The sequence below is a fragment of the Gadus morhua genome, chromosome 18 (genome assembly GCF_902167405.1).
Source record: "Gadus morhua chromosome 18, gadMor3.0, whole genome shotgun sequence".
NCBI classification, from domain to species: domain Eukaryota; kingdom Metazoa; phylum Chordata; class Actinopteri; order Gadiformes; family Gadidae; genus Gadus; species Gadus morhua.
Genome location: NC_044065.1, coordinates 20,989,774 through 21,011,153, shown reverse-complemented (window position 1 = coordinate 21,011,153; position 21,380 = coordinate 20,989,774). Strand labels below are relative to the sequence as shown.

At 41.7% G+C, this 21,380-nt stretch overlaps 1 protein-coding gene across 10 annotated transcripts in view; it reads left to right on the top strand.

The window, feature by feature from the left end:
- Positions 1-7,226: 7,226 nt before the first annotated feature.
- exoc6 (exocyst complex component 6) overlaps positions 7,227-21,380 on the top strand; it is a 45,721-nt gene continuing 31,567 nt past the window's right edge. For 3 of the 10 annotated variants that reach the window (XM_030339807.1, XM_030339805.1, XM_030339803.1), the window contains exons 1-5: positions 7,229-7,489; positions 15,654-15,825; positions 19,771-19,818; positions 20,010-20,100; positions 21,227-21,272. In XM_030339807.1, coding sequence (XP_030195667.1) covers positions 7,347-7,489; positions 15,654-15,825; positions 19,771-19,818; positions 20,010-20,100; positions 21,227-21,272 — 500 coding nt within the window. In that variant the 5' untranslated portion in view covers positions 7,229-7,346. Of the gene's footprint in view, positions 7,490-8,947; positions 9,111-15,653; positions 15,826-19,770; positions 19,819-20,009; positions 20,101-21,226; positions 21,273-21,380 lie in introns of those variants that run through there. The other 7 variants (XM_030339810.1, XM_030339808.1, XM_030339809.1 and 4 more) reach the window with 5 other exon arrangements.

Genomic DNA, 21,380 nt, shown 5'->3' with positions numbered 1-21,380 from the left:
TGTGTGTGTGTGTGTGTGTGTGTGTGTGTGTGTGTGTGTGTGTGTGTGTGTGTGTGTGTGTGTGTGTGTGTGTGTGTGTGTGTCTGTGTGTGTGTCTGTGTGTTGTCTTCTCACTTCTCTATTTTAAATGACTGCTCAGCCAATTTCACAACAATCACAGGCAGGCAAGAGCACACACAAACATGCATGGATGCACGCACACACACCCCCACACACACACACACACACACACACACACACACACACACACACACACACACACACACACACACACACACACACACACACACACACACACACACACACACACACACACACACCCACACACTCCCTCGTTCTTCAACTTTCAAAGAGGAAACAGTGAGCGAGTCTGCATGCATGCATGCGTGTGTGAATGTGTGTGTGTCTGTGTGTGTGTGTGTGTGTCTGTGTGTGTGTGTGTGTGTGTGTGTGTGTGTGTGTGTGTGTGTGTGTGTGTGTGTGTGTGTGCGTGTTCTCTCCCATCTTCCCTGTATTCTGATGGTCTGGGGTACACCTAATTGTTCAAAATGAAAGTGAACCAGAATCCGACTGCACAGAGATCAGGTATGGGGAGGTCACGGACACACGGAGACTTTAGAGCTGAGAGAAGTAGAAGTGGGGAGATAAGAGGGAGACATAAACTTGACATGAACTGTTCTTCACCTCAAAACAAACAAACTGTCCACTCAACGGAGAGGGGGGGGGGGGGGGGGGGGGGGGCAGACGGGAGCCTGGACTGCTCTGGAGTGTGTGTGTGTGTGTGTGTGTGTGTGTGTGTGTGTGTGTGTGTGTGTGTGTGTGTGTGCGTGCGCGTGCGCGTGTGTGTGTGTGTGTGTGTGTGTGTGTGTGTGTGTGTGTGTGTGTGTGGTACTGCTAGTGGTAGACCACTACCATCAGGATCAGACTACTACCAGGAGTAGACCACTAGGAGTAGACCATTAGGAGTAGACCACTAGGAGTAGACCAGGAGTAGACCACTAGGAGTAGACCACTAGGAGTAGACCAATAGGAGTAGACCAGGAGTAGACCACTAGGAGTATACCACTAGGAGTAGACCACTAGGAGTAGACCACTAGGAGTAAACCACTAGGAGTAGACCAGGAGTAGACCACTAGGAGTAGACCACTAGGAGTAGACCAGGAGTAGCACAACAACAGACATAGCTCAGCAAATGAAGATCTGAAGTTGGGGAGAATTAGACAAAGCATTCTTATTGCTTTCCATAGTGGTTTAACATAAATAAATAAATAGAATAAATAATATAGATAACTTCATACAGACTATATGATGTAACAGATGGTGACTAACCTTGACCTCTGGCTGTATGTTCATGGTTGGATGGACCAAAGCATTGACACAACAACGATAAGGCAGCGAGAATGAGAACAGAAGTCATCAAGCATCAAATATATTTGATTGACCTTTGTTCTGCAGTGGGACTGCAGTAAGGCGCTGGATCGTGCTAATTGAAACAAAGACTGGTTTAACGAATACTACGAGTTTGGACTCACTGATGCCTAGCTGATCTTACAGGCGATTAGAAAATAGAAAAAATAAGAAATACTGTGAATGTGGATGGAATACAGGATAGTTGTTTCCATGGTTGAGGAGAAAAGTTCAGAAAATGACCCACATGCTATTAATGTCTCCCTCTACAGGCTTCTGTGTATATATTATTTATGAGGATTTACAGACGTCTGAAAAATTATGTTGTTTTTAAGCCAGGAATGGCTAGCCTCCCTGACCAAGCCAAGTAAAAGCATTTAAACTCAAATGTCGTTGATTTGAGAATATCTGTCAATGAATACCTGAACAGTAAGGACCTTTCTGACTGTTGACAAGGTGAAAATATATGATTAATATTATAATATAATAATAATCTTTAATTACACAGCGCTTTTCTAAACAGAGTTACAAAGTGCTTTACAGAAAAATTAAAGAAGGCAAAACAACCAAACAAAAATAAATGTCTAAGAACAATTGTATAACAGATCTTTTTCTTTTACAATTATATTAAAAAAGAAGAAAGAAGAAATTAAAAGTGTATCAGGCAAAACATAAAAATAGCATTTTAGGATTTGCGGTACAGGTGAGTCTTAATGAGGAACTTAAAAGATGTCACTGAATCAGCTTACCTTATTTGCTCAGGCAATGCATTCCAAAGCCTTAGGGCTAACACAGAAAAAGACCTGTCCCCTTTAGTAGCAAGCCGGGACTCAGGAATAGTTAGCAAACCTTTGCCTGCAGACCTTCATCTGCGAGTAGGACAATTAGGGCACTAGTATTTCTGAGATGTAACTAGGAGAAAGGCCATGGAGAGCTTTAAAAGTCATTTTAAAATCAATTCTCCAGCAAATGTGGAGCCAGTGAAGGGATGCAAGAATTGCTTGAAGGGGAAGGGGAACCATGTATAAGCAAAATAAAATAGGTCCAAAAACAGACCCCTGTGGTACACCATATTTAACGGAAGAATAAGAAGACATGCAGTTGTTTACAGAAATACCAAAATTTCTATTTGACGAATAAGATGTAAACCATTGCAATGCAGTACCAGATAACCCCACCCACTGCTTCAGCCTGTCTAATAGTCTATTAGTCTTATTAGTAGTAATACTAGTAATAGTATTAGTATTATTATTGCTGTCAATATTTTTATGCTTATTTTATAACATTATTATGGATATTATTAATACCTATGATATTGATAATGAATATTTTCTGAAATTACTATCAATGTCTGCATACTTTAAATACATAATGCTTTTTATTTAATTATATTTATATCAGTAATCTGAAAGGATTTAATTGCCAGGAATTTGGCTTGGTGAATAAGGTGCATACATTAAGACAATAACAATGAACAATGAACAAACAGTGATATATATATAACACCATATAAACAAGCACACAAGCAGGGACATAAGAGATCAATTGAAAATATGATAAAATAGAATAAAATAGAATAGATTAATAAAATAGAATAATATATTACACTATTATTGTATAATTTAGCGTGCATTTTTATTTTTAAAGAGATAAGTATATAGTATGTGTATCCTTTTTATTTCCAAGCTTTACTCTAAGATGTACATAAATAAATCCTATGTATCTGTCCTGGCCTGTCGCACACTCTGTGCAAACAACAATAAGATCTCATTTTCATTTGTCCATTGAGCCGATTGATTAGACATACAGATATAGTTGGTGCTATTACAGTGTTAAAATGAGGATGATGAATAATGATATGATTTAAAAATATAGACTAATTTTAGTGGTACTGAGTTATTTAAAATGACACATCAACAAAGTGAGTGTTGGAATTTTGTGTGTCCATTTTGGATACATTTGTTCCAGTCAGGAGACTTATGAGAAGACAGAAGACATTTGAAACAGCAGGATTATTAACAGCCCAGACCTGCTGATTGCCAGGTGGACTCATATGTAAATGGCCTTTTTTGGGTTGGCCGTAGAAAGTGTTTTTGTTATCCACAGCAGTCGTACTTGCACTGAGTTGCATCATTGTTGCTCTTGAACTTTAGAAAGTGTGGTGGGATTTACTGAAGCACTCTGATATGATATCTACTAAAATCGTTGGAATGCACTACCACTTATACTTTGTATTTTGCTACTGTGCCCCCTGTCCAGTTGTTTTATTAACTATAGTCTGTGCTGCACAATGTGCTTTTTGGTACTTCAATTTCTATCGCCTGCGTTTTTCTGACTTTGTTTCACGACTAAACCAAATGTATTCGCTAGTTAATGCCCTGTGACATGTGACATCAGGACTCCCAATCCTGGCTGTATTTTCTTCAGCCTTTTCACTGACAAAAACAAAGGATGTTCATAAAACATAAAGAGTGGATTTGAAAGAAAGGAGAAAGGCTCCAGTTTCAGCAGGGAGCAGGGGTCGTTTCCAGGTGCCCAGGTCAGCGGGCTGCACATCCAGAGGTTTGAGTCGTCTGGCTTCCTGTGGCCCTGTGGTTACTTCCTGCCTTTCTTTCTGGAGCTGTGTTAAGCTATAGCTGCTGACAGCCAGGGTATCCGCCTGGAGGCTGACCCTCATTGTGTGTGTGTGTGTGTGTGTGTGTGTGTGTGTGTGTGTGTGTGTGTGTGTGTGTGTGTGTGTGTGTGTGTGTGTGTGTGTGTGTGTGTGTGTGTGTGTGTGTGTGCTTGTGTACACAATCTGTCTATCCGTCTGAATATGTGTGTCGGTTGCTTTGTCGTCCTATTGTGTAACTTGTGTTCATCTGCGTATCGGTTCCTGTAAGTCTGACAAATGTCCTGGGCTTCAGTTTGTGTGTGTATATGTGTCCATGTTTATATATTTACAAATACATGTGGAACATTATTTCACCCACCACCAAAATAAGAATTGAGAAACTGCAAATCAAAGGGAATGAGTTAAAGCTCTCTGTCAGCAGACGACGTCGTGCATACTCATCTCAGCCTTCTGAAACATTGCTTTATTTATAGACACATTTCACAACGTCTGATGCTGCAGCACTGACCTTTGATTGACCACATTTGAGATTAGATTGAGTATCAGTTGAGTATCTGTTGAGTATCAACTGAGTATCAATTAAGTATCTGCTGAGTATCAATTAAGTATCAGCTGAGTATCAATTAAGTATCATCTGAGTATATGTTGATCAATAAGGTTATCGAGAACCACATAATCACACATATTAAATTAAGTGTTATCGACTATGAACTGAGTTTCATTATATAATCATCAACATGTCAAGTGATAAGCACCCATCCATTTACGACATGTTTCAGTTGAATATCATGTTGCATGCCTCACATGGGTGAGTTTCATATCTGGTGAGATTTGAAGTGCTATCAACTAATATTTCAAATGCAGGGCTACTGAGTGACATTAAGAATTCAAATAAGTATCATATGATTCTCATCACCATACAACATGACACTGGACAGCAGCATGAGTGAACAGTGCCTGTCTTTGGTCTGTCAGTTGCATATCAACTAACTATCATTTGGACTATACAAATTGAAAGACTCCCTGTAGTTGGGTGTTTATGAAATATCTTTTGATCATCTAAGATAACCAAAGGTAATGTAATTGAGTGTCAAATGCATACTCCACATAAAGTAATCTATAGTTATAAAGGAAAAACAAAGGTTAATTATACCACCTGGTGCGGTGTTGAGTAAAAGGTGTACATTGTCAAGGTGTACCTTCTAGTGACAGATGGGAACATTGACCAAGATGTTTGATGGACAGATCAACCTTCAAATTGGTACAGTCCACTGCAGACTTGTAGGCTGATATATTCATAGCGATCATTAATCATCTACAAATGTATTTCAATGTTTTATAAATTATTACTTCATCATGAATTTGAGGCTTATAAATGACTAATATTACTTGCTTGTATTACTATGTCTGTCATTTATGGCAACAATTGCACCCCTGACCATCCCAGGAAAGAGGGATCCCCCACTCTGCAAATGTAAATGTAATGTACTATAAATGCAATTTGCTATAAAAAACAAAGATAAAACAAAAAACATGTAATGTTCTATAAAAAACAAAGATAAAACAAAAAACAAACAACAAAAAAAAAGTAACAATGATAGATTTGAGACGACGATAATAATAGTAACAATAGCATTAATAATAATAACCCTATACTCTATATACTCTATAAACTCTGTGTTCCTGTGAGACTCTACCTGGGATTGAGGGAAATACAAATACAATACAATTTAATTTAAACTTATGACTGAACATTATTAAAAAAGTATTACCGAAACTTGTATTACTAAAATTGACAAAAAAGGCAAAGGTTAAAAAAAATGTATACATTTATTAATTATAAAGAGTAATACTTTAAGGAAACTTTATAATATTGCCATATTGCCATTTGTCTGATGTGTGGCTATGGCATCTCTGACAACTCAAATGATAGCTCTTGACTGTTAAAGCACCTTGCAACAATGTACCAAGTACTTTTTACCTTCGTTTTCATTGCTTTATTGATAGTCATCAGGGTCTCACATTAATGTATCATAATAATATTGCATCATACCGTGTCGGATGGAGCTCCTAATATTCAGATAAAGATAGGCTATAGGCCTAAAGGTTCTGGGCCACAGCATTCAGCCAATCACTAGAGGCTTATTAATGTAATCCTCTAATAAATCTACATTGATCATTTGAGTGTTCCCAAAATGCATTCAGACTATTAGCTTCGTGAGATCCTGATATTGATGTTGGCCGCCTTAATGCACAGGCTTACCTGGGCTGAAGCCCCAGGGCCTACGACTATCAGGGGGCCTAAGTAATCCCCTCCCACACACACACACACAAATCTTCATTGTAAGATCCCCTCTCAGTGGGCCTGCGAACACTCTCAGCCCCAGGGCCCAATGGCAGTTAATGCACGCCTGATGTTGATCTTCATAGAGAACTACAATAAACTGTGGAGCTCGGGATGGTTTCAGGACGCCAACTATGTTCGGGTACAACGGTTGATTATTTAGGAAAACACCCCCATCTTGTGGCCACCTTTTGTACAATAATTATTGACTAAATTATATTAGTACACGTGTCCCATGATTGAGATCTCAAACTCGGGATATTGTTTTCAACGCGTGACGGGCGTCTCGTTACGCTAATAAAAACAAACAAACCGCTAATAATCCCACTGTAGTGGGCCCAGCTACTAAATTATTGGTGGAGCTATTCCCCACCATTCACTTCGCCTTCGGTGAATAATTGCTAAATATATGAATAAAGAATCGTCAGAATGACGTATGTATTTTGGTAACATAACAATACTATGAATTAGGCTACATATTATCTATTTATATGGATTTCTAATTAAATATTATTATGAATGACTGATTGATCAATAATATGAATGAAAGCCGATGCAACGATAGATCGCTATTTATTATTTATTTATCATTTATTAAGGAGAAATGGAGTATAATGAAATGAGTGTGACGAACATTGAATTTGTTTTTGTACTTGACCATCTTTGACCTCAGAGTGCTGTTTTCAAAGTTCTGTTGGTCACAAGTTCTCTGTTTCCTGTTGCTGCCACTCGTTCTGCTGACAGAAGCAGGTGTCCTGCCCTGGAATTTAAAATACACACACACACACACACACACACACACACACACACACACACACACACACACACACACACACACACACACACACACACACACACACACACACACACACACACACACACACACATCGAGGAGTTCCTTTCGTCTTACTGAATCATTTAGCAGCAGAGTTGTAGTTCTCTGCGGTATAAGCCACCACAGACAGAAGTCCCACAGCGGGCATGGAGACGGAGGGAGGGAACACAGTCTTACCTGATCCCCCAACTCAAAGGGAAAAGGACATCAAAGAAGAAGATGAGAAGGCATATGGAAATATATTCACTGAGCTGGAGTCTGTTGATCTGCCACTTGGAACCACCTTAAGGTAGCATTCACCTGCTCTGTAGTCAGTCATTTATTGGATCAACTGTGGTCACTAGAATCAATGGTTGTTCCTCTCAATTGTGTGTGGAAACAATAACTAGACTAGTTAAAAAATATATTGATACTGACATATATATATATATATATATATATATATATATATATATATATATATATATATATATAACCTATTAAAGTTTAAAAACACAGGCCTTTCTTAATCCAGCATTTAGAGTAGATTTTAACAATTGCATACTTTATACCAGCTAGGAGACATGTATAATTATATTCAGCACTACAGGAATCTCCTCCGGCAGCACTGTCATATGCCCACAACACTACTACTAATGTATACTACTGCTAGTGTATACTACTGCTAATGTATACTACTGCTAATGTATACTACTGCTAGTGTATACTACTGCTAATGTATACTACTGCTAGTGTATAGTACTGCTAGTGTATACTACTTCTAGTGTATGGCCTAATACTACTATGAATGTATACTACTGCTAGTGTATACTACTGCTACTACTAATACTAATGTATACTACTGCTAGCCTACCACTACTTATGTATGCGGATATACCACTACTACTACTACTACTACTACACTAATAATAATAACAACAATATAGTAAATTGAGCAAATTCCAGCCCAGATATTTTCTTGTAAAGGTAAAATACACATCATTATTGAACCTTAAATGACCAAACAACCTGTACTGTGCTAAGAGGTGTTGGTTATTAGATGACTGTTTGGTGTCCTGAACAAATTGGGGACAATTAGGGGACAATTAAGTATTTATTTTTTTAACTTGAATGGAGCCAACCTCAGACCTCCAGGAACTGCAACAAGGCACAAACCCCCGTTACCCTGGGGTCTGAACCCACAGGTCTCTGTTACCCTGGGGTCTGAACCCACAGACAGGTCTCTGTTACCCTGGAGTCTGAACCCACAGACAGGTCTCTGTTACCCTGGGGTCTGAACCCACAGACAGGTCTCTGTTACCCTGGGGTCTGACCCCACAGGTCTCTGTTACCCTGGGGTCTGAACCCACAGACAGGTCTCTGTTACCCTGGTGTCTGGCCCCACAGGTCTCTGTAACCCTGGGGTCTGAACCCACAGGTCTCTGGCCCCACATGTCTCTGCTACCCTGGGGTCTGAACCCACAGTCAGGTCTCTGTTACCCTGGGGTGAACCCACAGACAGGTCACTGTTACCCAGGTGTCTGGCCCCACATGTCTTTGTTACCCTGGGTCTGAACCCACAGACAGGTCTCTGTTACCCTGGGGTCTGAACCCACAGACACGTCTCTGTTACCCTGGTGTCTTCCCCAACAGGTCTCTGTTATTCTGGTGTCTGCCACCATAGATAGGTCTCTGTACTGCGGGTGTCAGCTGCGCCGAGCGGCGGCTTTCCGTACTGCGGGTGTCTGCCCCCAGCGGCGGGTCTCTGTACTGCGGGTGTCTGCTGCAGCTCTTCCAGGTCTGAGGTGAGAGATGCTCACATATACAACCATCATGGCGGACAGTGAGACCCTGGAGTGTGTCACGGAGCACGAACGGATCCTGCAGGAGATCGAGAGCACTGACACGGCGTGTGTTGGTCCAACGCTTCGGTAGGGAATCGAGGCTAACCGCTGAATGTCAGCGGTCGTTCTGTACGTGTCACTGTCTGCGCTCAGTACACTGGAGACCTCTGTTAGCTGCCCACCTAGCAGCGCCTACCTGCACGGTAGCTGGTTTAGCCGAGCAGCTAACAGCCGAGCTAACGGGCAGGTTAGGTTGAATGGGGAAGCTAACTAGCCATCCGGCTAGTTAGCTGTTAGCTGCTCGGCTAAACCAGCTATCAGCCGAGCTAATAGCAGTTTAGGTTGAACGGGGAAGCCAACCAGCCGGATGGCTAACCTCTCTTCGTGACAGCTAACAACAGAAGCGGAACCGTTACATGCATGTCTTGTACGTTTTGTCCGTGAGCAGCAGTCTTTGAGAAGTCTGCTGTCAGGACGGAAGACGTGATGAGTGGTGTGGCTCTAGGTTGTTATTTGTCGCTCAGGTTAACCAACCTCTTTAGCTATATGGGCAAGTGCTGCTGCTCACGTCACAACATTTGCATATCTTATTATACACTCACTGAATGGAGAAATCCTGCATTGTAATTCAATTGTATCACGTTTGTTTGCAGACCAGTAGTTAGTAACGAATAGCTGAAAGGCAGTTTCTAATGCATTAAAGTCATGCGAGGCTGCTGAGGTTAACATCAAGGGGGCCTTCCTGTCAAACCTGGGAGCATGGACTATCTATCATAGGACCTGTCAATCAAGCCTGACTTTAGACATGCCTGCAGGCGGCCTTTTTTTTTTTTTACAGTGATCAGTCAGCCTCTGTTGACGTAGATGAGTTATGAAAGGAATGGAAAACATCTATCTTTGCATTTTTTTTAGGGAACATATTTTTTAGATTTAACGTCTTGTTCGTCGATGTTCACATGGCTCCCATGGATTTAATAGGTTTGTTGTGATTTTGAGAAGCGTGGAAATGAATGCATTTAAACTTGGTTACTCTTGCCTCTGATTCATGCTGACAGGAAAAGTGAGGTCTATCATTGATGAGGTGTGATTCAGTTTAAAATATTACAATACAATTAGTTAAACATTACACACACACACACACACACACACACACACACACACACACACACACACACACACACACACACACACACACACACACGCACGCACACTTTCCTTTGGTTATTACGTGAAGCAGATGTTTATTGGGGGGTTAATGTCAAATGATTGCAGTTGGTTCATTGTGAAAAATAAATATCCTTGATGTAGTGAACTACTGTTGCCATGTTGCATTAGCTCAGCTTGCTACATTTCATCAGTGTAGGGAAGCTTCTTTCAATGTAGAGTAACTGGTTGTCAAATTAAGATGTCCCAACACGGCGATTATCGTTATAACATATTACTAAAGATGGCTTCCCTCATCATTAAGTTGTTACTTTTGATATCCTAGCTATAAAGATGAACTTATTAGTGAGGCCCACAGAGTAAGGGGCGCTAGACCCATTGGGCCCGGTATGGAGAATTCCAACGTCCACCATAAGCTTTGTTTTACCGTTGGGTTTCAGAACGAATATCAAAATATTGGGTTAGGGTCCATTCATAATGCAAATCTTTCACTTCCTGTATGTAAATGCAGCAGGGGATGCGACCGCTGCAGAATTAGGTTTTATCAACTGATCGTTTTCTAAAGTGGTACAATTGGTTAAAAAAATATTATAGTATTAATAATGCCAAATAGCAAAACAACAATATCACGTCAGTCGCTTTGGGATATACAGTCTGAGATTGACCTGGTTTCAGCAGAGCTTCAATGCAGCCTAAAATTGTCCTAGGCCTACTTCATATAATCACAAAGCAAATAGGGGGTTTGTACAGTTTGCAAATACATTTGAAATGAGTTTCCCGGCAGGACGAGTGCTATTTACCCTGTGATAAATCACTTTATCGCCATAACGGAAAAACATCTCTTCCTGTTCTATTCATGTTCACTAAATAACCAACAAGTTAATACTATTACTAAATTATTAATAGTAGGTGGAGCTTTATGGTGTTCTCAGACGTCCAGCGCCATTACATATATTTCATGACTGTGATACTTGGACGACATGTTACTTAGCCTTCTGCCCGACATCCCCAAACATGCATAGACATTAAAAAACATGAATATGTTTTGTATACAATTTTTCCATCGAAACAAAACAAATTTCCGAATACTGAATTGAGATTTGAATAGCGCCCTGACGAACGGACATCCAGATGTTGTATTACTCAGGCTCAGCCCTGGTTGGCCGATGGGTTCTGTGTCAGGGTTGTAAGAAAGTTACTCTTCCACATGATGCTGTAGCCTTGGGACTGCACCAGTCTCACCAGCTCATGTTTCATTGGCTCCTCAGATACGGCTCCCAATACACAAAGATTTCTGACCGGTACGAGATAGACCTAGTAATCACAACCGTTTATCTAGCATGAGGCGGGATAAATCATAGAAGCTGTAGAGGTGTCAACAACAACAAAGATGGCTGCCGCTGTGTAAAATGCTCTGTTGATATGCCATCGAGACAGAATAACTCGACATCGCTTTCCTCTCAAACCAACTCCTCGCCGCCTCCTCCTATATATATTGAATACATGATCTACCTAAACATAAGAGGGGGTAAGGTCATATAGTCCAGTTGTGATCTATTGTTTTCCTTTTCTGGTAATCCGCATTTCAGAATAGTGCATAATATATTATATATATATATGTACATTATTCACCAAGCACCAATTCATTATTTAGGAGTTTGTTGCATTAGAACATAAATCACTGAAGGGGTATCATGGGGTGGAAAAGAGCAGGAGAGAGCGCTTTTCCCTCAGCTCTCCCAGACGGTCATATAAAGGCAGCCATAGCATCAGTTTTAGCACAAATAGATGTTTAACAGCCATCAAACACCAATGTCAAAGCATCTGCAGTTTTGTCAGAGGAAAAGTGATGCAGTGCAAGTTGGCTTGGGGCTACATGCTGCCATGTACGAGTTATCTCCCTGAGTGCGTATCGTGATGGCTGGTTTAACCCGTTGCACACTTATTAAGCGCCTTAGAGTACTATATTAAGCGCTATATAAATTTCATTTATTATTATTATTATTATTATTACTCGATGTACAACCGGTGTGGAGCCTCACCTAGCCCCAGGGTCCAATCAGACTCAGCCAGGTGAGGCTGATTAAGCCAGCCATCATCCACACACACTCCCACACGCAAAATGTGTGCTGGTGAAAGTGCCAGATGTTCTCATGTGACATGAATGTTGGATTCCAGGGGCTACTCTGGAGAGTGGCATCATTTCCTGTGTCCCTAGGAAGCAGGAAGACTCTGACCTATTGGTTGCAGCTGCTAGCTGCTTCATAGTGATAATAACAGGAAATAGGAAGCTCATAAGGGAGTATGCAGGCTGCAGATTTCTTTATCCCTCTCCCCTTTGTTATGTGTGTGTCTGATGTGTTGTCTATAGCACTGGTTCCAATCTGAGCTTATCAAATACCAGTCCCCTCCTCAACTACATGCAATATGACCGTAACTTTCCTTTTCATGCAAATATTAACGGAAGAATCACTATTGTTAAAGAATCACTTTCACTGCGGCAGCTATTGGCTCATGATATGAGAAATCAGTGGGAGTATTGTTGATGAGTAATACCCTAATTACGACCTCATGAGTTACAACCGCACAGTAGAGAACACCACGCTCATCACAGTAGAGAACACCACGGTCATCACATTAGAGAACACCACGCTCATCAGAGTAGAGAACACCACGCTCATCAGAGTAGAGAACACCACGCTCATCACAGTAGAGAACACCACGCTCATCACAGTAGAGAACACCACACTCATCAGAGTAGAGAACACCACGCTCATCACAGTAGAGAACACCACGCTCATCACAGAGGAGGAAGGAGGAGGCTGCTGTAATGAAGTGTTGCTCAAATGAAGCCTTATATGTTGGGTACCGTTCACATTTGAACCCACCGGAACCAGGGGACCCACCGGTACCAGAACCCAACGGAATCTCTTGGGTGGTTTGCTCTCTTGGGTGGGAAGAACTAAAATGTAACTTTAGTTTTTTGATAATACAATTTCAACATCTCTCCTTCCCAAACCCTCCAAACATCAGCCTTCTCTCTACTGGCGGTCCGTACACGTTAGATCATGTGTCCCGGTCACTTCACTGACCGTGTTCAACATCTGTTCAAACACAGCTTTTAAATCAGGAAGTGTTTTCTGTTGCTGAAAGTGAAGTACATGGAAATGCATGATGGGAGGAGCCATGCAAATATGCAGCGTATTTCCATAAAGGTGCATTGGTCTTACTGCCATTCCCCGTGGTTCAGCCCTCTGCTGGTGGAACCAGAACCAGAACATATCTGCAAAGATCCACACGGGGCCCACAAAATCAACCTGCATTTCTCTGTCGCATTAATGTGTACACAAGGGGGCAGTATAGCGCTTCTTGCCCCGAATGTACGACCCGGTAGTGGAATCGTGAGTCTCTCGTACTGCCCCATTGAAAAATAACCTTGAATATTATCTTATAATCAGATTATGGTTTATATTTGACCTAACACTACTTTTAAGACGGTTGGTGGGTAGGCTCTCTGTTGTTTACTCGTTGGTACCCTTACTATGAGCAGTGTGTGAGTAGTATATAAACTTCATACAGGTCTAGTGGGGACATTAGAAGTGTGTGAGTAGTATCTACACCTCATACAGGTCTAGTGGGTGTTTCCATTTCTCAATGGAAAACAACCATTTGCCTGACCCATGTAACTTATGATTCTTTGCATGGTTTTATTGTATCTCTCGCTAACATGGGGGATTTCAACTAACCAATTCCACTGTGATCCAATTTAAAACACATTAAAGATCTTCTACTGTAACGGTGAATTGCATGAAAAAACACATATGTTTCTGAGTGTAATACAACTATTAAGCGATAATATTTAAATGTGTTATTCATTATTGTACATTTTCAAGGTGTAAGTGTAAAGATCCTTTATAATAATCCTTTGTAATCCTTTATCTCCCACACACTCCATCATTGGAATTGTGACTGCCAGACTCATACAAGTCATAAAAGTCGTTTGAATCATGTCTAAACAATATTTCAGAGCAACGGTTAAGAGCCGAGCTGAAGCATTAAGTGTAAATATTTGTGTAAATGTGTTAAAAAGTAAGGAGTTTTGAAAGTGTAGTTCTCAACATGCCACTCTGTTTGGCCGACACTAGGTGGTGCTAACGCCTTGTGGTCGCTTTACAAAGACTTTTGAATGTTTTTTGTTTCATTTGTGATGTTTCAAAAATGAAAGAAGCTTTCCACCCCTTTTTGTTCAAGTGTCAGAGTTATTATATTTGAACAGAGAAGCTAATACATTGATATACATATTATACCCGTGTTCTATTCTGGTATTCTGTTGTAAAGCAAGCTATTCCATAGCTTGCTTTACAACAGAATACCATTTATGCTATGGAATAATATTTGTATACTGCTTCCCAATTTATTTAATCATCCTTTTAATTTGTCTCCTATGTTTCCTTTAGAGTGTTAAAGAGTGTTAGTCTATTACTGACAACAGACATTAGAATTAGAATGCGGCCCGGAACAGTCTAAATAGCACCACAGTCTACCATAATGCAAAATGAGAAAGCCTCACGCACAAAGACAGTCTATTCTATTTTATAAACATTGAAAGCGACAGAAACGTTGTTTCATCATGTTCCATTAGCAGATTATACAGAATGCAGTTATAAAAATGTAAGTAGGTATGTAATGGAATGGAAGTAATTAGGTATGCTTTGGCGTAATGTAATTATAAATCTCACTGATTTTGTAATAAAGAGAACCATCTACTGCAGCGAAAACGATTAAAACCAAATTTTTGAAAGAACCCGCTCATCTCCACCAGTGGCTTTGGTTATTTCAGATCCCTAACAGTGAACGAACCAATCAAGAATCCAAAAGCAGCCTTGTTACTCTTGAACCAAACAAGAGGCTGTATCGCAGCCCTTGTTATTAAGCCTGAGTGTGCCTGGAGCAACGCTGAGGAGAAACTCATGTTACGATGACTTAGTTAGACTTTATTATCCACCCGTTTTATTGATCATTAGCTTGTGTAACCCAAAACAGATCCCGTGTTCCAGAAAAGTGATGGCATAAGACAGATGATTCACGTTTCTTTAATGGCCAATGGCTAAACTGACAGCGGAGTAGGCCTACCTAGGGTCTCAGCAAGTGCTCTCTTCTGTGTTACGAAAAAAATTAGAAACACTCAACATGCAAAGGCTTACATGACGTAAAATGTCAGCCATTATCGCAAGCTGCCAATCAATCCTTAATTGCCATTCTCATGGAGCCGTTATATAGTCTTTTAGGGACCTTTTCCTGAAACACTTTAAAAAAGAAATAATATTAAAAATAGCCTAAATAGTTTGGCCTTCAGTATTGTGCATACGGCAAACATCTCCACCCTTCCTTCCATTAGTCACCCAGATCAACCTGTTCCTTGGCCTGCAGATGACCTTACTCATCTTCTCACCCTGTTGTTCTCAGGTCAGTTTATGATGACCAGCCCTACGCCCACAAGCGCTTCATGGAGAAGCTGGATGCCAGAATACGAAACCACGACCGTGAGATCGAGAAGATGTGCAACTTTCACCATCAGGGCTTTGTGGACGCTATAACCGAGCTGCTCAAAGTCCGTGCAGACGCAGAGAAGCTCATGGTGAGTCGCTGTACCCAGGGCGGCTTCCTGATTGGCTGTGTTTGTAACTCGTGACTTAAACATGTCCCGGCTACATAGGATGTTTCAACAGTAATGGGGAGCCTTTCATAATGCAGCCATGTGTATATATGCATTTTTTCATTTAGACGTCTGATTTAATATTTTTTTTCAATTCAGTTACTTTTGCGATTCTGTACAAGTTGCTATATGTGATTGTGATTTCTTTATTTTTGGTTGACCATATGGATTTTAACACTGTGGTTCGAGTGTACAGGGCTCTGGGTGTCAGCCATTGATTTTTGTATTTTGTGTGGTGATACAGAACAGAATTGATGAAAATCAACCAGGCGAATACAATATAGCACCCTCTGTAGGGCGGTACCATTTAGGTTTCCACAAAGATGACATCGTTTTTTTAGGCTTTATCGTTTTGCAAAAAATAATTGCTGTCCAATAGGGCTGGGTATTACCAGGTACCTCACGATTCAATTATATTCTTAAAGTCTTGATTCAATTAGATTTCGATTTTATATTGATCGAATTGCTCGATATTGATTCAATAATACGTGCAGATGACAAAAATACCTAAATATTATTTTGAATTAACCATTTAAAAATGAATTAACCATTTCATTCTGCTTTAACTAGCAAAAAAGGGAATACACCATTGTATAGAATTGTTCCTGAGCTAAACTTGCGGCATAAAAGTAATAATCATAACATGGACAAATGTAAAAGGGCATGCACATTTAGGCATACTCGCTTCTAGATTACAATGACTGAGCGTGCTTCTTTTTTTCTTTTTTTTTAATGGAAGTAATCGAAAAAATCTGAATCGAAATTAAATCGAGAACAAATAAATTGCAGTGCATTGATGAATCAATATTTTTACCCTGCCCTACTGTCCAACAATACCGGTCTTCAATCAGCAGATGTATCCAGCTGAATTGTGTTTCATTACGGCTAATGTTTCGTGCAGAGTACTTTGTAATGCCCCGATTGTGAAGGAATACTGACCCAACGATGGCCCTAGAGAGGAGTGCTGCTGCTCGTCTCCTGAGCAGGTTAACACCGCAAGACCCACTCAGACCGGATCAATTCTTTAGTTCAGTGTCACCTCGCTAATTCAGAGAGTGAATATCTTTTGAAGAGAAAACTAAATCCCGAAAGTCTCTGTCCTCGGTTGCAAACATGCAAGTTGAAGATATTTATCTATGCACACAATCATATTTAGGAGCATATGATGTGCAATCCAGCTGTGGCACTGTACAGCCCTGAGTCAATTTTGGGGCACGCCCAAGAGAGAGTGAGGTTTCCAACAATCTTCAAATATAACGCCACAGTGGGTGTGGAGACAAGCTTCGTCCGACCAGTAGGTGATTCTGATGTCCGAATCCCAGAGAGGGTTATGCTTGTCGGACACTGATAGTATGACGCCACGGTGTGGGCGGTGAATTTAATATTAAACATCAGGCTTTATAACGGCCCTTCACAACAACGGAAAACTAGTATCCCAAACGGGACATAGCCATGGGGACTACAGGTCCCCGTCCTTCCTTTGACTTTTAGCCTAAACATTCATTTATAATGCGTTCTCTCTAGTGCCGAATGTCCATTCTAGGACACTGGAGAAACATGGAGGTGCAACATGGTGGCCCCCATGAAGACAGCCCGCTCCTTAATTAGGTATAAAGAGTTTATTGCAAGTTAACAAACAGAAGGATTGTTATTTTCATGGGATTCTACTCTAATCAAATCATAATTGAATTCAGACGTGAATATTTGATTCCATTTCTGCCAAGTCGGCTCCACTAGATGCCACTAAGCTCTACACATTGCCTCTTTAATATAAACTATGTGTAACTTTTTAACGTCATACACAGGCCAAATCAACTATGATTGACAGAGTGTATCCGTTTAGAAAGCGTTTTCGCTAAAACGCTTCTACGTTCTCTCATTCAGTAACTTAAAAAAAACACATCACCAAATATTTCCCATACATCACAAATAAGAAATCTATATTTTGTGATAAATATTTCCGTAAAATTATATATTTTTCCCTCCCCTTTTATTGGGCCATTCAAATCGGGCAAATAAAATATGTTCCTTTTTAAGTTTAATGAAATTTGAACTGTAGATTAAATTCTAATATGTTGATGGTTTTGAAATAAATCAGGTTAAGTTTCATAGTGCTGGAGCTAATTAAGCTTCATGCCACCACACCCAGACTCAGCCAATAGACGGGCTCTGTCCGGGCCTCGTGTCCTGCCCTGTGGTTGCCCTTCTCTTTACCCTCCACTTGTGGAGCGTATTCCCTTTGAAAGGGGCTGTCATCGGAAAGCCCAGTGGTCAATTGGGTCATGGCTCTTAGACGTTTGACAAGAACCAAGTTCAAAAATCCCCGTCCAGAATCGAGAAGTTTGTCACTGAATCTGTGAGAAAGGGCCTGTCACAAGGCATTAGCCGGAATAAAGAGCCCCGTGCACTGAGCACCAGTTCAGGGCCTCACGGCCTGGGGACTCCAAAGAGGCCGCATTGTCCCTGCCCTCTCATGGACAATGAGCTGATTACGAGGCTGAGTAGTGGCTCGGTGGAAAGCTACAGTGAGAGAAAGTAAGGGACGGTAGAGGGACATAAGGGAGGGGAGGTACATAAGGGAGGGGAGGTACATAAGGGAGGGGAGGTACATAAGGGAGGGGAGGGACATAAGGGAGGGGAGGGACATAAGGGAGGGGAGGTAAAGGGACATAAGGGAGGGGAGGGACATAAGGGAGGGGAGGGACATAAGGGAGGGGAGGGACATAAGGGAGGGGAGGGACATAAGGGAGGGGAGGTACATAAGGGAGGGGAAGCAGAGGGACATAAGGGAGGGGAGGTACATAAGGGGGGGAGGCAGAGGTACATAAGGGAGGGGAGGGACATAAGGGAGGGGAGGTAAAGGGACATAAGGGAGGGGAGGTACATAAGGGAGGGGAGGTAAAGGGACATAAGGGAGGGGAGGGACATAAGGGAGGGGAGGGACATAAGGGAGGGGAGGGACATAAGGGAGGGGAGGTACATAAGGGAGGGGAGGCAGAGGGACATAAGGGAGAGGAGGTACATAAGGGAGGGGAGGAACATAACGGAGGGGAGGTACATAAGGGAGGGGAGGGACATAAGGGAGGGGAGGCAGAGGGACATAAGGGAGGGGAGGGACATAAGGGAGGGGAGGAACATAAGGGAGGGGAGGTACATAAGGGAGGGGAGGGACATAAGGGGGGGAGGCAGAGGGACATAAGGGGAGGGAGGGACATAAGGGAGGGGAGGCAGAGGGACATAAGGGAGGGCGATAGACAAGCCCCTGCACTACATTCAATAGTTATCTATTCAACACTATCACAGTGATCAAAGTCATTGCTTATGGCAGAGCTGACATCTAGAATCGTTACAGGCTATTCTCCGCGCTTTTAATAAGAACAATTTTAATTAATTACCTTTGGTAATTGCAGTCTTTTACAGGTGGACCATTGATCCTTATTCTCATGCAGGCTGTAAGCCCCCAAGTTGTTTTTTTTAAGGCGGCAGGCGTATGTTGCTTAGGCGGCCACCTAAGCTGTACAATGCTGTGGGAAAAAACCTGGACTGACCTTTTAGAAGAAGTAGTAGAAATGTGCGGGTAACGGTACAATTCAAGTCAATCGTATGCCATACTTTATGTTACTTGTTAAATGTCTTACAAATGTAGACCTTTTGGTCTTGTCTTGCATGTAACTGCAATATTGGGAACATGACTTGATTGATGTCCCATGCACCTATGGAATGTGAAACACCAGGACAAGAAGTTTTATTCTGATATTCAGGAAAACTGAAGGGCTGTAAATAAGACCATGTCATTGAAGCATTGTTGAAAGCAAGAGTGATTAAAAGATCAGCTATCTCAATAAAAGACTGCTTTTCTTTCTCTAGGGCCAAGTGACGGACACTAATCGGAGATTACAGGAGGCTGGAAAAGAGGTACACACACACAATAACTATCCTCTTCCTCGTTTGTTCACGGGGGCAATTACCCTCCAACCATGGTTGTGTGTTCGGATTCCTGTGTGGCCCTCGCTTTCCCCCTCGTCTCTGTTGTTTCCGACACCCTTTCCACCGCTGCACTGGTCCCTATTGTTCCAGGACGGACGAGCGTTGTGTCTGTTCCACAGGTGACGGCCCGCACAGAGGAGGTGGTCTGCTGTCGGCTCCAGCAGAGGAACATGGCCACCACGGTGGAGAGGCTGCAGCTCTGCCTCCCAGGTAGGAGAGCGCTGGGGAGAAACCAGGCTCCTTGATGTATGGGTGAACGGGTTATCTTGAGTTCACCAAGGCGGTGCAAGTAATACAGTTAGCATAACCCCTCAGAATCTCTAAGTATTTAACAGTCAGTATTCTACAGAAGATATTGTCAGTTTGTGCTGAGCACCCTGCGAACGCTGCAGTGATGAAGCCTCTATGTCTGGGGCGGCACGAAAAAATATTTTTCGTGCACAGATGCACAGATTTTTGCAAGCCCATGTACTGCACTCGTGAGAGCAATACCAAAGCCTGTAAGGACAATATATTCATTGAGGGTACAGGAAGTGAAGCAGTACCAAACGGACGCCCCCACACCCATCTATAGTCCAGGACATATAAACACTGTAGTCACTGTAACGTAGGTGGTAAGTGTAGTGATGAGGTAGCGATTGTCGAATGAAGTCTAATAAATCAGTTTCGCTGTATATCTGTATATCTGTATTTATATATCGTAGTTAAAGCTTAATAGATACAAGCTCCCTTCATGAGGACTTCCCACTGCAGCATTTCAGGAATCAGAGGGATCAACGTCTAAATGTGATACCAATCGGTACCAATCACGTTGAGGGATACAATAGCCAATCATATCATGTATACAATGGCCAATCGTGTCATGGATACAGTGGCCAATCATATCATGGATACAGTTTGGTGCTGCTTCACTTTATGTGCGCGTTCAATGAATTGTTTCTTCCTCACAGGCTTTACTATATCTATCACGACCAGAGAAATTCTGTGTGCGAGTGCAGTACAAGTGCTTGGGAGTAATGTTTTTTGTGCCGTGTATGTTAGGGAGGAGGAAGTCATTTGGCAGACATGTCTCCGTCTCTGTGTCTCTGGACGGCACATCAGCTGCCTTGAGCTGAAGGTAGCAGTTTGGCCACACCAGTCCTTCCCTCCATTGCCCAGACTAAACCACCGGTGTCCTTGTTGCACGTTAGCTTCTTCACCAGTGTGATGCATTGTGGGTAAAATCCCACAGAGTCCTGCAGTGTGTGTAAAGTCCCTTCTCTGTGTACATGGATTCTAAATATTGATTTTGGCTGTAGCTTACGGCAACTGATATATCTGCTTTCTTATTTTACAGTTCTGGAAATGTACAGTAAACTAAAGGAGCAGCTGCAGACTAAAAGGTACCCTTCACATGTTGTTGTTTACGTCAGACTGATCAGTCTTACTGTTGGTTTCTCCTTCTCACATGTTGTTGTTTACGTCAGACTGATCAGTCTTACTGTTGGTTT